Source organism: Phycomyces blakesleeanus (genome assembly GCF_001638985.1).
Source record: "Phycomyces blakesleeanus NRRL 1555(-) unplaced genomic scaffold PHYBLscaffold_7, whole genome shotgun sequence".
NCBI lineage: Eukaryota > Fungi > Mucoromycota > Mucoromycetes > Mucorales > Phycomycetaceae > Phycomyces > Phycomyces blakesleeanus.
Genome location: NW_017265140.1, coordinates 1,080,575 through 1,093,801, shown reverse-complemented (window position 1 = coordinate 1,093,801; position 13,227 = coordinate 1,080,575). Strand labels below are relative to the sequence as shown.

At 38.7% G+C, this 13,227-nt stretch overlaps 6 protein-coding genes across 6 annotated transcripts; 4 read left to right on the top strand and 2 right to left on the bottom strand.

The window, feature by feature from the left end:
* Nucleotides 1–1,503: 1,503 nt before the first annotated feature.
* PHYBLDRAFT_64425 (hypothetical protein) lies at nt 1,504–2,592 on the top strand (the record flags this gene model as incomplete). Its single annotated transcript, XM_018441291.1, has 4 exons — nt 1,504–1,598; nt 1,654–2,032; nt 2,069–2,154; nt 2,466–2,592. 4 exons carry the CDS (start codon nt 1,504–1,506, stop codon nt 2,590–2,592), a joined length of 687 nt encoding a protein of 228 aa, XP_018293549.1.
* A 1,612-nt stretch (nt 2,593–4,204) lies between these two features.
* On the top strand, nt 4,205–4,783 carry PHYBLDRAFT_143757 (hypothetical protein; the record flags this gene model as incomplete). The annotated part of the gene is made up of 3 exons (XM_018431060.1): nt 4,205–4,445; nt 4,516–4,560; nt 4,623–4,783. The coding sequence occupies 3 exons, from the start codon at nt 4,205–4,207 to the stop codon at nt 4,781–4,783; spliced, it is 447 nt and encodes a 148-aa protein (XP_018293548.1).
* A 176-nt stretch (nt 4,784–4,959) lies between these two features.
* On the top strand, nt 4,960–5,516 carry PHYBLDRAFT_143756 (hypothetical protein; the record flags this gene model as incomplete). The annotated part of the gene is made up of 4 exons (XM_018431059.1): nt 4,960–5,029; nt 5,098–5,180; nt 5,236–5,341; nt 5,365–5,516. The coding sequence occupies 4 exons, from the start codon at nt 4,960–4,962 to the stop codon at nt 5,514–5,516; spliced, it is 411 nt and encodes a 136-aa protein (XP_018293547.1).
* Nucleotides 5,517–6,077: 561 nt separating this feature from the next.
* On the top strand, nt 6,078–7,103 carry PHYBLDRAFT_143755 (hypothetical protein; the record flags this gene model as incomplete). Its single annotated transcript, XM_018431058.1, has 1 exon — nt 6,078–7,103. One exon carries the CDS (start codon nt 6,078–6,080, stop codon nt 7,101–7,103), a length of 1,026 nt encoding a protein of 341 aa, XP_018293546.1.
* Nucleotides 7,104–7,324: 221 nt separating this feature from the next.
* On the bottom strand, nt 7,325–8,060 carry PHYBLDRAFT_143754 (hypothetical protein; the record flags this gene model as incomplete). Its single annotated transcript, XM_018431057.1, has 4 exons — nt 7,325–7,501; nt 7,576–7,691; nt 7,750–7,851; nt 7,913–8,060. The coding sequence occupies 4 exons, from the start codon at nt 8,058–8,060 to the stop codon at nt 7,325–7,327; spliced, it is 543 nt and encodes a 180-aa protein (XP_018293545.1).
* Nucleotides 8,061–8,153: 93 nt separating this feature from the next.
* Nucleotides 8,154–8,810, bottom strand: PHYBLDRAFT_166744 (hypothetical protein; the record flags this gene model as incomplete). Its single annotated transcript, XM_018435471.1, has 1 exon — nt 8,154–8,810. The coding sequence occupies one exon, from the start codon at nt 8,808–8,810 to the stop codon at nt 8,154–8,156; it is 657 nt and encodes a 218-aa protein (XP_018293544.1).
* Nucleotides 8,811–13,227: the final 4,417 nt, after the last annotated feature.

Below are 13,227 nucleotides of genomic sequence, written 5' to 3'. Positions count from 1 at the left end.
TTGAATTTACCAAAAGTAAAACCTGTCACTACCTCAACGGATTTTCAAAATTCAAACTCTCCATAGGATAAAATAAGGAGATACCTTAGATGCCTGTTGTCCAGTAATATCTTCTACAAGTATAGTCACCATCTTAAACATCTAAAACATATATGAAAGACCAATTGGCAAAGTCAAAATCTTTTATCCTAAAAGGTCAACTCTTACTGGTTGCTTATAACTACCAATTTTGCTCACCAATGTCAACTCTGACACATAAAAGAATTAGAAAGCACATAGCTTAACAAAAGTAGAATAGAAACCGGAACAGACATTTATAATAGCTGGGTAGGTTTAGAAAATGTTGTAAATGAGTATTGACTACTGCTGTAATTGAGAATAAGTCTGAAGGAAATAATATAAGGCCTCAGCTATTCCAGTCAAAGGTGTCTACCAATTACTTTATTATTTAACACACAGGTTTAGCATGCATGATAGTGATTATATTTCATATGATGATATCATCATAATATGGGATACATCAGTAGATTATTATAAGCATAATTATAACTCATAAACACATTTACTTTCGATGTTGATACTTCATTGGGACTACACACATTTATATAATTAATCATACATTAATTATCCCAAGATCATGTTGCTCTGATTAAGGCTCAGATAGGATCGATTACCTGCCTCCAGTCATATAATTTTCCCAATCCAAAACAATATAAATAGCAGTAGTAATTCAGTGTAGGAACCTGATCAAACTTGGATACCAAATCTTTCTCAATAAACAAAACCTACACAAGTTCTCACAAATCTTTGTTCCTAATCTCAAATCTTCAATTCTTCCTCTTAAAAACTTCTTTAACTTCAACTATCACAACAGAAAAGATATAAAAGAGGATGTTATTTCATTCAATAAAAGTTATCTACAAAGCTCAATTTAGTAATACTTTTGGGAGAAGTCAAATTGTATTACTATTACTAAATCAAATGGCTTTTTTCTTACTCCGCATATGTTTTTAGCAATATTACAGATTTGGGATTTCTGAAGGTTTATAGTGTTTTAAAGCTCCGAATTCAAACTCCTCCCTTTGCTTACAGTGTCATAAAGCAATCTGTAGATCACCAGTTCAATTTCCACAAAAGACATATAAATATTTAGTAAAATATAACATATTTAAATCATTATTATTAATTATTTTAAAGTTTGTTTTCTGTATCAATTTGTGACGTCTTGTGACGTGCATATATCTAAAACAATGCTGTGAATATAAGCTATATAGATTCAGTTTGGGCATCACATAATGTCACAAATTAATAGAGAAAATATAATTATAAAGTTTATAATATCTATTTTAAGTGTTATAATCTTATAAATAATATAGTTTGTGTGGCTTAGTCACATTCCAGGTCACAGAAAAGTTTTTTTAATGGCTTTTATTTTGTTTAAATATTATGTTCATTTGTTTTTTTTGCTTTCTTTTCTTTTATTTCCACTTTATTTATTTTCAAATGGATAATCAATCTTCTTTATCAGTTCATCCATTATCTATTCCTCCTTTGAGCTATGTAATGGCGTCAACATATACATCTGAAGTTGCAAAACAGTAAGTAAAAAAGTTATTTTTAATTATTATATATTAATATTTAATATATATAAAGATATTTGATTGCACAGGATGCTTTATATCCAAGAAATCATATTATTTTTACTTGTTCTGGTGGCAGTTCTATGGACTATATATTTGAAAAAGACAGAGACTACAGTTACAGATGCAGTGAAGTAAACAGCATGGAAGCAACATGTTGTAAAAGAGAAAGAAAATCTGAAAGATTGGATTCTTTCTTTGCACAAAGACATCTTTCCTATGATATTTTTATGCAAGGAATATATTACTGGTTAAATCAGATTCCTAGAATGACAATAGGAGTTATGCTTGGTGTTTCTCCAGAAACTATAAGACATCTCATTGCTAGTATTCACCAATTGATTCAAATGGATTTAACGAACAATGACATGAGAATTGATAAGTTTATAAGAGTTAAATATATATAGATATATTAAATATTTTTATAGGAGGTATTGATGCCAATGATTAATCCATTATTGTTGAAATTGATGAAAGCAAATTTGGAAAGAGGAAATATCACCGAGGACATTGAGTAGAAGCTGTTTGGGTTCTGGAAGGTATTGAGAAAATAGTAGAACGAAAAACATTTTTAGTGACAGTTCCTCAGAGAGATGTTGCAACTCTCCTTCAAGTGATAAAGAAGTATGTAAAGCCCAATAGCATTATTCACACAGATTGTTGAGCTGCATATGGGGGATTGACATCAGTGGTTGATATGAACTATACTTATAGAACAGTCAATCACAATGTTAAGTATATTACATCTGATGGTATTCATACCAATACTATAGAAGATAAAATATTATAAAAGATAAAATTATTTTATTAACTTTTATTACATAGGTCTGTGGAATGGAATAAAAATGAACCGCAAGGCCAGATTGTGAACAAAACAAATGGTGCCATGAATGTTGATGGAATTCATATGGAGAAAAAAAATATGAGAACAGATTGTGGCAAGGAATGCTAAAGACATTAGCTGAGGTTTCTTTTGGAAGCATTGTTGAAAACCCAATATTTACAAATTATGAATATTTAGAAGATGATGAAGATGAAAAATATATTGATTCTACAATGTTTTAATAATATTAAAATGATAATATAAAAACAAAACATAAATATATTTTAATTCAAATATATCAAAAGAACAACATCATTCAACATCTAATAATAGATATAAGATAAGCTTTATATCTTAAAAAATCAAATAAAAATACAGAGTGCAAAATGTACCCAGCCAGAATAGAACCAGAGTCTCCGCATCAGCAAACCGTAACTGTAACAAGTAGGCCATGAGTATATGTAGTCGAAAAACATTTATTATGTTAAATATATAGCCCTTAATTTAAAAACATATTTGTTACCTTTCTTACATAAACTTTGAAACTGCATTATTTTCACAACAAAAAACAGTACCAAAATGTGACGACTATTGATTAATATCTACAAAATTCAAGCTATCCAAATCTGGTTTTGCCGTTATTATAGGACAAATATTCGTAGAGTAATTTTAAAAAAGATATTAAAACACAGATATATAGAACACAAAAAATGATTGGTTTTTAGCTTAAGAACATTGATCTGATTTTGAAAACTCATAGAGATATTATTTATATTGGTAGTTTAAATCTGGCTTTAAAAATCCTATAAACCTTCATTCAACCAGATATTTATGCTCAAATATACTATAAAATCAATACAAAAGACAAAAACAACAGAAAAATATATTGCAAAAAAAATCATGTATAGTATAGACAAAAAAACAATTTATAACAAAAAAATTTAGAATAGAATAGTAGTATATCTAGTAAACAAAGTAGTTAGACAAATGACAAGGAACTAGTATGCAAGGGGCAGGAGTGGCCCAGTTCAAAGGAGTTGGGGAGAATTTATGTGAATTGTCAGACTGCTTGGTGCACAGTTAGATAAGATGAAACATAAATGCGGAGCATGTTCAAGGAGGGTGAAGATATAAAAGAGGGCAACAGATTGAAGGGTAAATTGTAGCACTACTATTCAACATGAAGTACTCTCTTGCGCACAACAACTCCATAAAACCCCATCAACACTTTAACACAGACAACATTTATTACAATTTTGATATTCTGAGAAGGACAAGTCACCTCCTCCAACACAATTACTCTGAACAAAAGCAACATCTACAGCAATTTCCATACTCGCAACCCTAACAACAACAATTAAAGCAACAAGTTAGAATTAGTTCAAATCAAAACACTACCATTAACAGTATTAAGATGGAATTATCCACGTACCAACAAATCAACCATTACATGTCCTGTGGAGAGTATGTGGAGGACTGCTCAGTGCCCAATAAAAAGAAAATGCATAACTGTAGTCGTAAGTATGTGGCAGTAGAAGACCATCTGCACGTCAAGAGATAAATGGGAGAACCAGACCCCAAGGTTTTGCATGCCCAGAACTTTCTTAGAGTGGTGACTGAGGCCCACAAAGACAGATACTAGGGGATCAACAACACCTGGAGGAAGGTGCATTTGCAGTTTGAGGGGTACCAACTCTTCGACCAAGCCAAGAAAGTAGTAAAATCCTGTGAGGCATGTCAAATGAGAGCAAAGCAAGCCCAAATCAAACAGGAAGAAGTGCATCCAATTCTGTCACCCACCCATCCATTCTACATGGTAGGGTGCAATACTATTGGCCCTGTGATACAGTCCAAGAAGGGAAACCGGTATATTCTAGTGACAGTTGACTATCTGACCTGTTGGCCAGCGATGGTAGCTGTACCCAACATCAATGAGAAGACGACTGCCAACTTCTTGTTCCAATGCCTAGTCAAGGATTTTGGTGTACCTGAATACTTGTGACCAATTGAGGGTCCAATTTTTTGTCCACATACATAACCCGTTTTCTGCAGCTGATAGGGTGCTGGCATTCAACCACAACAGTGTATTGTCTACAGGTAAATGAATTGTGAGCAGATGAATCAAACCGTAGTACAGACCTTGTTCAAACTGGTTTGAGACTGTGGTCTCCAAGACGACTGGGACCAGCACTTGGACATCACCATGTTAGCCATCCAGATCATACCCAACAAAGCAATCTGCTACAGCCCCTCTATGCTTCTGTATGGCTACAAGATGCGGACACCGCAACTGTGGCCAGCTCCTGCCCAGGATTTCTAGGAGATGGATTTGCAGAAGGTCTTTGAAAGTTGAGTTTGAGTCATTCATGGGCTCATTGAGGAGTATCGCCTGCAGGCATGAGAGAGGATGTCAGTTCAACAGAGAGAAAAAAGAGATATGACAAGTCAGTCCAAGTGGTCAAGTTTGAGGTTGGTGACCAGGATCTGATGTGAGACATGACAAAAGCAACCAAGTTTGACAATGTCTGGTTAGGTCCATTAGTGGTTACTCAGGTGAACCAGCATGGTACGTATTGGTTAGACTGTGAGGGGGGTAAAAGATTGAACAGTGCAGTGAGCATGGACATGCTCAAGCATTGGATGGCCCCCACCAGTGGCATGGAGCCATCCCAGAAGGCGAAGAGAAAGCAGTGCAAGAAAAAGATATGACGACAAGAGTTGGAAATGCATGTCAACATAGAAAAAGCCAATGAACCCACCATATTGGTACAGGCAAGACAGACAGAAATGGTGGCACAGGAGCAAGACCAGGTGATAAGCACAGTTATAGTGGAGCCGGTAGTTGACGTAGCTCAGATACCCAAGGTTCTTGTTGCTGGTTAACCCCCTTATGATCCGCAGAAGGTGTCATTATACCCCCAGACAAGCAAAGTGGGTCCAATACCCTTCAAGGCCTGGACGCCCCCATGGATTTCTCTGCAGAGAGTGGGCGAACAGCCAAGTTGGAGAGGATGCAATGGTGGGCGTGGTGGTTGGTGGCTGCCACACTGTAGAGAAAGTGAGAAGTGGCGAGAGGAGACTGAAGTAGATGTAGAGTAGATAGACAAAGTTAGCAGAGGAGGCTATTATCAGAGGAAATTTAGTGAAAAATAATAAAGTAATCTTTTTATCTTATTAAAAACACTCTCCCATTTTCATTCATTTTGGCAACTGATTCCATCCCCACACACCTAGTCATAAATATTATTTGGCGCCCCTAATTAAATACTGACTGCAGTTCTATTGCCTTGAGAACGTTTTCTCTTAGCAGTAGTTTATTGACTCTCATTACCACGCCTCCAATTGGGAATATAACCCTTGCTAACTAGTAACCTGACCATAAATGCTATTCAACTAGAGCGTCTTTCCTCAGAGTAGACTTGTAATTAGTTACACCTGCCCCCTCAAGTACCCTATGTGTCAATGCACTAAATCTCGCTCCTTTTAAGGAAATCTTAATTGGCAAAATATTTTAAGTTATGACAGGCTTGACTTCCTTTATTTTGAGATAACAATTTATCTCTCAAACATTTACTTCTTTCTTTAATCAATACTTCTTGACTTTATCTTACAACATGCATACTTCCAAATTTGTTGAAGTAACAGCCCCTGTTACCAATGTCTTACCTTTGCCAAACCAGAATCAGGACGCTGCTTCAAATGTGACAGATCCTGAAACAAGAGGTCTTGGCAAACTAGAGGACAATGAAGCCCCAGAAAGTGACAATAGCGAAGAAAGCAACTTGGGTCCAGAGTCAACCTCTACCACAGCAGCAACTGATGGTTGCAACAATCTGTGGAAAACAGACCAACATGTTGCACTGTTCCTGAAGGTGATCTTGGATGATGACACCTATGCCAAGATACTTAGAGCAAAGAATAACAGCTCTTTGAAAAGAAAAATCTGGAAAGATCTGGTCGACAAGTTTATGGATCTTAATGATGATTACTTTAAGAATATGATTGACGGTGGTAAATGTGGCAAAAAGTCCAAGGACTTGACAAAGACATACAAGCTCCGCACTGATCGTAATAGACGCAAAACTGGTTATACAAGAAGCTGTGATGCCTTTGCATGGGCTTTCTTCAATCAGATGAAAGAGATCTTGATCAATAATCCCAGTGTTCACCCTTGGAACTTTGGTCAATCAAGAACATCAAGACCAACAAGCATGACCACAACCTCAAGTAATGGGCGTATTGTTTGGGAAAACATCTTTGGAGATGGTAGAAGAGAAATTGAAGTTCTCTCAGAAGCTGTAGTTTCCAACAACACCAACACCAACACCAATTACAATCATGCTAGTGATCTTAATTCTGTTATCAGCGACAATGAAGATGTAAAGAGTTTAACAGCCACTCAGCTGTTAAGTGAAAAAAGTGGTTATCCCACTAATGTAAATGAAATTCTAAACACTATCACCCATTTGCATAAGAAAATGCAAGATGAAGTGGCCGCAGAGCGTGATGTCTTCATCAGTCAGTTGCTTGGGACACCTGAGCAAAAAGTGGCCAAACGAGCAAGAGATGAGAAAGACAGAGAGCTCGTGTATGAGTTCACCAAGGCTAATATAAATGAATTGCAGCATAGACAGTTATGAGATAATGCTATTCTTGCTGAACAGAGACAATCAAATGTCCTCTTAGCACAGTTTGTCCAGTTTAAATCTAATAATAAACAATAAAAATATTAAATCAATAACTTTTATTTTTAAAGGGAATTCATTACTGCCAGTCGTCATTGTTTGCCACCAGTTTTCAGTTGAGCCAAAAGTGCATTAAGCACTCTTTCAGACATAACTGGATTAGTATTATCTACTTCTCACAGCCCAAATACAGCACCATCTTCATTATCTGAATTTCGAAAAATTCCCAAGATATCATCGTCTCCATTCTCTTCAAGTTCCCAAGTATCATCAGCATTTATATACAAGTTGTGTAAAACACAGCATGTCATGATTGCTCGAGTCAGTATTTCAACATCCTTCAAGTAAAGGTGCTTGTACAGAAATTTCCATCTCAGCACTAAGAGTGAGAATGTGTTTTCAATTTTTGTCAAGTTCTGGACTGTACTGCATTATATAGTTTCTGTCCCGTGGTAAGTGGAACAGTTTCTTGGTTTTTGGATGTATCTCCACAGGCAGCAATGAACGGTGTCAAAAGTTGGGGTAACAGTGAATACGCCAAATCTAGAAACGTAACAAATTTAAAAAAAAACATTTTGTATAAATATGATCATCAATCTACCAGCAATTATATACGTATTTTCCAGACACGTCTCTAGTCCTCGGTAAATCAGATCCTGATAAAGATCACCCAACTTTAACACACAAGCGTCATGAAGACTACCTAATATATTATAAAGGTTTGCTAAATCTCACATGAAAAAAATCACATTTAATGTAATTACCAGATGTACCAGTTGCAATGTGAATAAATCTTTTTTTATAATCGCAAATGGTCATAAAATTCATGCTGATATTTCCTTTGCAATCTGCGTAACTGTTACCAGAGTTGGTAGTAATTGGTTTTTTGATGGAAATAAGCTTTCCGTCCATGGCACCAATTACTTTTTTTAATCTTTGTTTGCCACTTTTTGTTGGTTATCCGAACCCTGTTGTGATCTCTAGGGTTTGTTCAATTGTCTTTGGTCAGGTAATGACATTGTCAATTATAATTGAGCTCATGGCAAGAATAAACTGGTCAGTGAAATTGTTGTAGCCTCCATGGCTACACCCAAACTTGTCCTTTGCCATTCTATATCCAAAGTGTGTGTTGGAAAATCTCCAGAGAACAACTGCCACCTGTTTCCATACAGGCCAAGCCAGTTCACTTTCATCACATCTTCTATATGGCTCAGTTCCTGAAAGAATGTTTACTAGTGTCTCAAAAGTAGACAAGGTAATGTGGTAGTGCTCCTTAAACATACTCTCTTTGACTACCCTTCCGATATCATCTATGTGAGGAGTGTCACCCAAACTTGGGTACGTGATACGCCACCAGATTGTTTTCTCTCTATGTTGATTGATTTTTTTTCTTGTAGGTGTTGCCTGAATATGTTTGAAGCTACTATTGTATATGCAGAAAAAGATGTTGTAAAAAGTCAACTGTAAGATTTTCATCTTCTGATTGACCAGTTTTCTTTGAACATGCATACACATGTTGTTTAACTCTTCTCTGTCCCTTCGTCTTTTCTTATTGAATTCTTTAAGTACTTGTTCATCTACATTATCTTTATCATGCTCTTTTTTGAAGGCATCGCAAATATGTATAAGGCTCTGTTTACGGAGCTCCAAAAGAACATGCATTTCATTGTAGGCAATGAGTTAATTGTTGTTGTTGTTATTTATGATTATAGATAAATAGAGAGTTGAAGAGGTAAGCAGATATTATTTTAGTAAAGTGTTCATATTATGTATAACAGATCTCAAGTAACTGACTTTTTCAATCTCAGCGGTTACTATTAAAATAAACTAGGATTAACTCAGTAAGAGGAAGCCGGTGATTGGCTGAAAGAGTAAAAAGGAAATATAGAACTTTTGAAGGAAATGAAAGATAATGTTTATTGATGATAATATTGGTGATATTTATACTATTTTATGAGATACGGCAGTATTCTAGTTTCTATGTAAAGTTCCTTTTACTGCAGTATCTTGCTGAGCAGTGTTCCTCCTTTGCTTGCTTTTGCTCACTCAACACCTGCGGTTGAAGTAGTTGCTTCTGATTGGAGAGGATTGGAACTGAGTGCTAATTCCAATCCACTCCTCACAGTTGCTGACTCAGGGCTCACAACATCCTGGGGGTTTGCATTATCAATGTCCTCATTGGCATAGAATGGCTTGATTCGGAAGGCATGAATGTTTTGCATTCTCTTGCTAGTTGTGATATCTACTATGTTGTACCAATCGGATGAGAGAACCTCAGAAACTTGGAAGGGTTCACGAAAGTGCTTCACTAGTTTCCTAGCCCAACCCAGAGCAGCATTGGACAGCACCAGACAATCAACCAAAACGAGGTCACCAGTGGCAAAGGAAGGTGCCTGTTGGCCTTGGTTGTATGCTAAAGCATTGGAAGCTTGCAACTGCATGTTCTCGATTTGCACAATGTTTGAGGCACATGTCAGAAATTCCTTTGCTTGTATTTGGTATTCCTGTATTGGGATAGATTTTACACCAAAATCTGGGGTGGCCAAAGTTCTTGCTTCTCAGCCATGAACAACACTGAATGGTGTGTACTTTGTAGCTTGGTGTGGACTTGAGTTATATTCCAGCTGAAATTCCGAGAGATGAAGATCCCAAGTGTTTTGGTGGTTATTCGTGTCAAGATACAAACTGATCATGTTCTTGAGAGTTTCCATAAAGTGCTCAATGAGACCATTTGACTGCAGGTGGTATGCTGGAGCAAATCTTTGATTGATCTGAAGGTGATCAGTGAGGGCTTTCATCAGGATGCCTGAGTACAGAGGACTATTGTCACTGAGTATTGCCTGGCAAAGACCATGTTTGCCAAACACTGTTAGGAGACACTTGATGATATTTTGATCTGAGCTCAACGGAATGGCAAACAGACAGACATAACAAGAAAACAAGCACTGTACAACGATTATATGGCGGTTACCCTGGAGCAAGGGAGGCAGAGGACTAAAAGTATCAATGGCAATTGTATCGAAGGGATGAATAGTTGGATTTGAATGAACTAGGTTGGTGTGACCCATGGTTCTGTTTGTTCTTTTGATCTTTTGGCAGGTGAGACATTCATTTACTATTCATGTCACCCAATTGCGTTGGTCAGGAAAAAAATAAAGTTGAGAGAACCTTTGGAGTGTGCACCCAACGCCAAGATGCCCTGAGGTTGGGTTATGATGAAGTAGGTCAAAGACATTGGTCCACATGAATTCTGGTAGGACGGGCCGGGGGCCAAAGAAGAGGATACCAGACTCGTCAGAAAACCCTTCAGGCAGCATAGATTGGCAGAGATCCTGATAAAACGAGTCCGAAGCTTGTGCTGTGGCAAGGTCAGACACCTGGAGAGCCGAGATCATAGCAGAAGCAGGGAGACGGGAAACAGGGTAGCGGCTGAGAGCATTGGGGCCACCTTTCTTGGAGCCAGGACGATACACAATGTCAAAATCGTGCTGTTGTAATTGGAGGGCCCATAACGTGAGACGACCACGAAGGTCCATGGACTTGCTTGTGGTCAGGAATTGGAGAGAGTGATGATCAGTAATGACAGTAAATTTAGTAGCAGTCAGGTAGTGGGCAAACTTTTTGATACCCCAAACAATAGCAAGAGCTTCGACCTCCGAGACATCATAGTTACATTTGGCTGGACTGAGAGAACGGGAGGCAAAGGCAACAGCATAGGTGCGATTATTACGTGGATCGCGTTGACAGAGGATGACACCAAGTCTGGTGGTACATGCACCATCAGTATGCAACTCGAAAGGAAAGGTAAAGTCTGAAAAGCGAAGCACAGGAGCAGAGACGAGAGCTTGCTTGAGAGCCTGGTAGGCGTGCTGCTGGGGTATAACCCACAACCAGTCAGCATCTTTTTTTAAGAGTTCACTGAGAGGAGTGGCAATGGACGAAAAGTTGCTGATGAAGCTGTGGTAATAGCCGGCCAGACCTAAGAAGGATCGGACTGAGGTTATGTCAACTGGTTGCGCGAAGTCTGCGACTGCCCAAATCTTTTCAGGGTTGGTGTGTAATCCATCAGGAGAGATCACGTATCCCAGGAATGAGATGTGGTCACTGGCAAATGTACACTTTTTTGAGGTTGGGCATGAGGGAGGCAGCACGAAGGCAAGAAAGGACAGAATAAAGGTCAATGAAGTGCTGTTCAAATGATGGGCTGAAGCACACAATGTCATCCAGATACACCAGACAAACCTGCCACTTGAGTCCAGCAAGAACAGAGTCCATTAAGCACTGCATTGTTGCAGGAGCGTTGATAAGACCGAAAGGCATACGTACAAACTTGTAGAGACCCCCTCAACAGATAAAAGCTGATTTAGGCTTGGCATCTTCATCCAACTCGATTTGCCAGTAGCTAGAAGTCAGATCCAGTGTGGAGAATACCTTTGCATTACCCAAGCTATGAATGGTATCATCAATCCGAGGAAGGGGATATACATCTCGGCAAGTAACAGCATTGATGCAGTGGTAATCAACACAAAATCGAGGAGATCCATCAGGCTTCTTTACCAGGACAATGTGCGAGGCCCAAGACGAGTTGCTAGGTTGAATTATTCCTTGCTGTAGCATGTCGTCCAGCAGTAAGTCGATGGTTTCATTTTCTGCAGCAGACGCACGATGTGGAGGCTGTGACAAAGGTCTGGAATCCCCAGTGTCAATGGTGTGTTTAACAAGTGGGGTGACAGTTGTAGGCTTTGAATTGAAACAGTCGGAGAACTCATGAAGCAGATCTTGCATAGTATCACGTTCAGTAGAAGACAAATGTGGACCCATAGAAGAGGAGAAGTCGAGCTTTGGGGAAGGCACAACTGGTGATGTATGTGCTTGAGTATGATTGATTTGTAACTTATTATCGATAGAGTAGAATCTGAGAGATGGAGACAAATACTCGTAATTAGCAATGCGCTGTCCTTTATTTAAATGTTTAAGTTTTGTATCTAGATTGGCAACTTTAACAGTAGCAATTCCTAAGTTATTGAACGCAACAATTCCCGACGCAACAGAAGTGAGTTTTTCAAACATCATTTCCATTGGTGTAGACACGAACACGGCAGAGTTAGGAGGACCTTGGATGTCAACATATGCACTATGTTGCCCTGGAAGATGGAGAGACGAGACCATTGAGCAAACTGACGGACCAGAACCAGCGCCATGAGAGACCAGAGGGATACGAACTTCTTTGGAAGCAGTGTCAATGATTTCCTTGAGAGCCTTGAGATCCAGGTAGCCAAGAATTACTTGCTGAGAGAGGTTGTCAACGACATGACATTCCATAGTGGCAGCTACGTTCCCAAGCATAGCATTTATAACGACAGTACCTTGTGAGGCAGTTGATCTATTGTCCGCATTAACAAAGGAGGTTGCCTTGAAGTGATTGACGACTAGGCCAAGTTTGTTAGCAACACTGGCTCGGATTGCCGAGATGTTAGCACCGGTGTTCACAAGACCATAGACCAGATGGCCTTGTATAGTAAGGCGGATACGCAGTGTGGAGGTGTTGCCTGTGGAGCTGATATGATTGATTGTTATGTTTGCGAATGGATCGTCTTCAATTGGGATGGCAGCATACTGAACAGAATTAGAAGCACGAATGTAATTGACAGAGGATTCTTGCATTCCTTGACTGTCAATTGGAACAGCTTCCACCTGACAGATAACTGTGTGTTCACGGCTATGGCACTTCTTGCTGAGATGGCCTTCTTCATTGCAGTAGCCACAGATCGGATTACCATTGCTGGACCAACGGCGCATTGGATCCTGTGGACGTCGGGGTTCAGTTTGTGAAGCACCTGCAGAGCGTTGAGGGTGTGGGGCAAAGCATTGGTGATTGCTGTGGCCTTGTTTCCATTGAAATGCATCAATCTCTATAGGCGTAATGTCATTATCAAATGAGAACTGCAGCGCAGGAGCAGGCACGGCGCCAAGAGACAATTTAGCAAACAAATCTTCAAGGAGTGTGTCGTCCAATGACAGAGACTCCTCAATAGCAATGGCAGCCATGGAGATATTGTTCCATGTAGTCAGTGTAGGG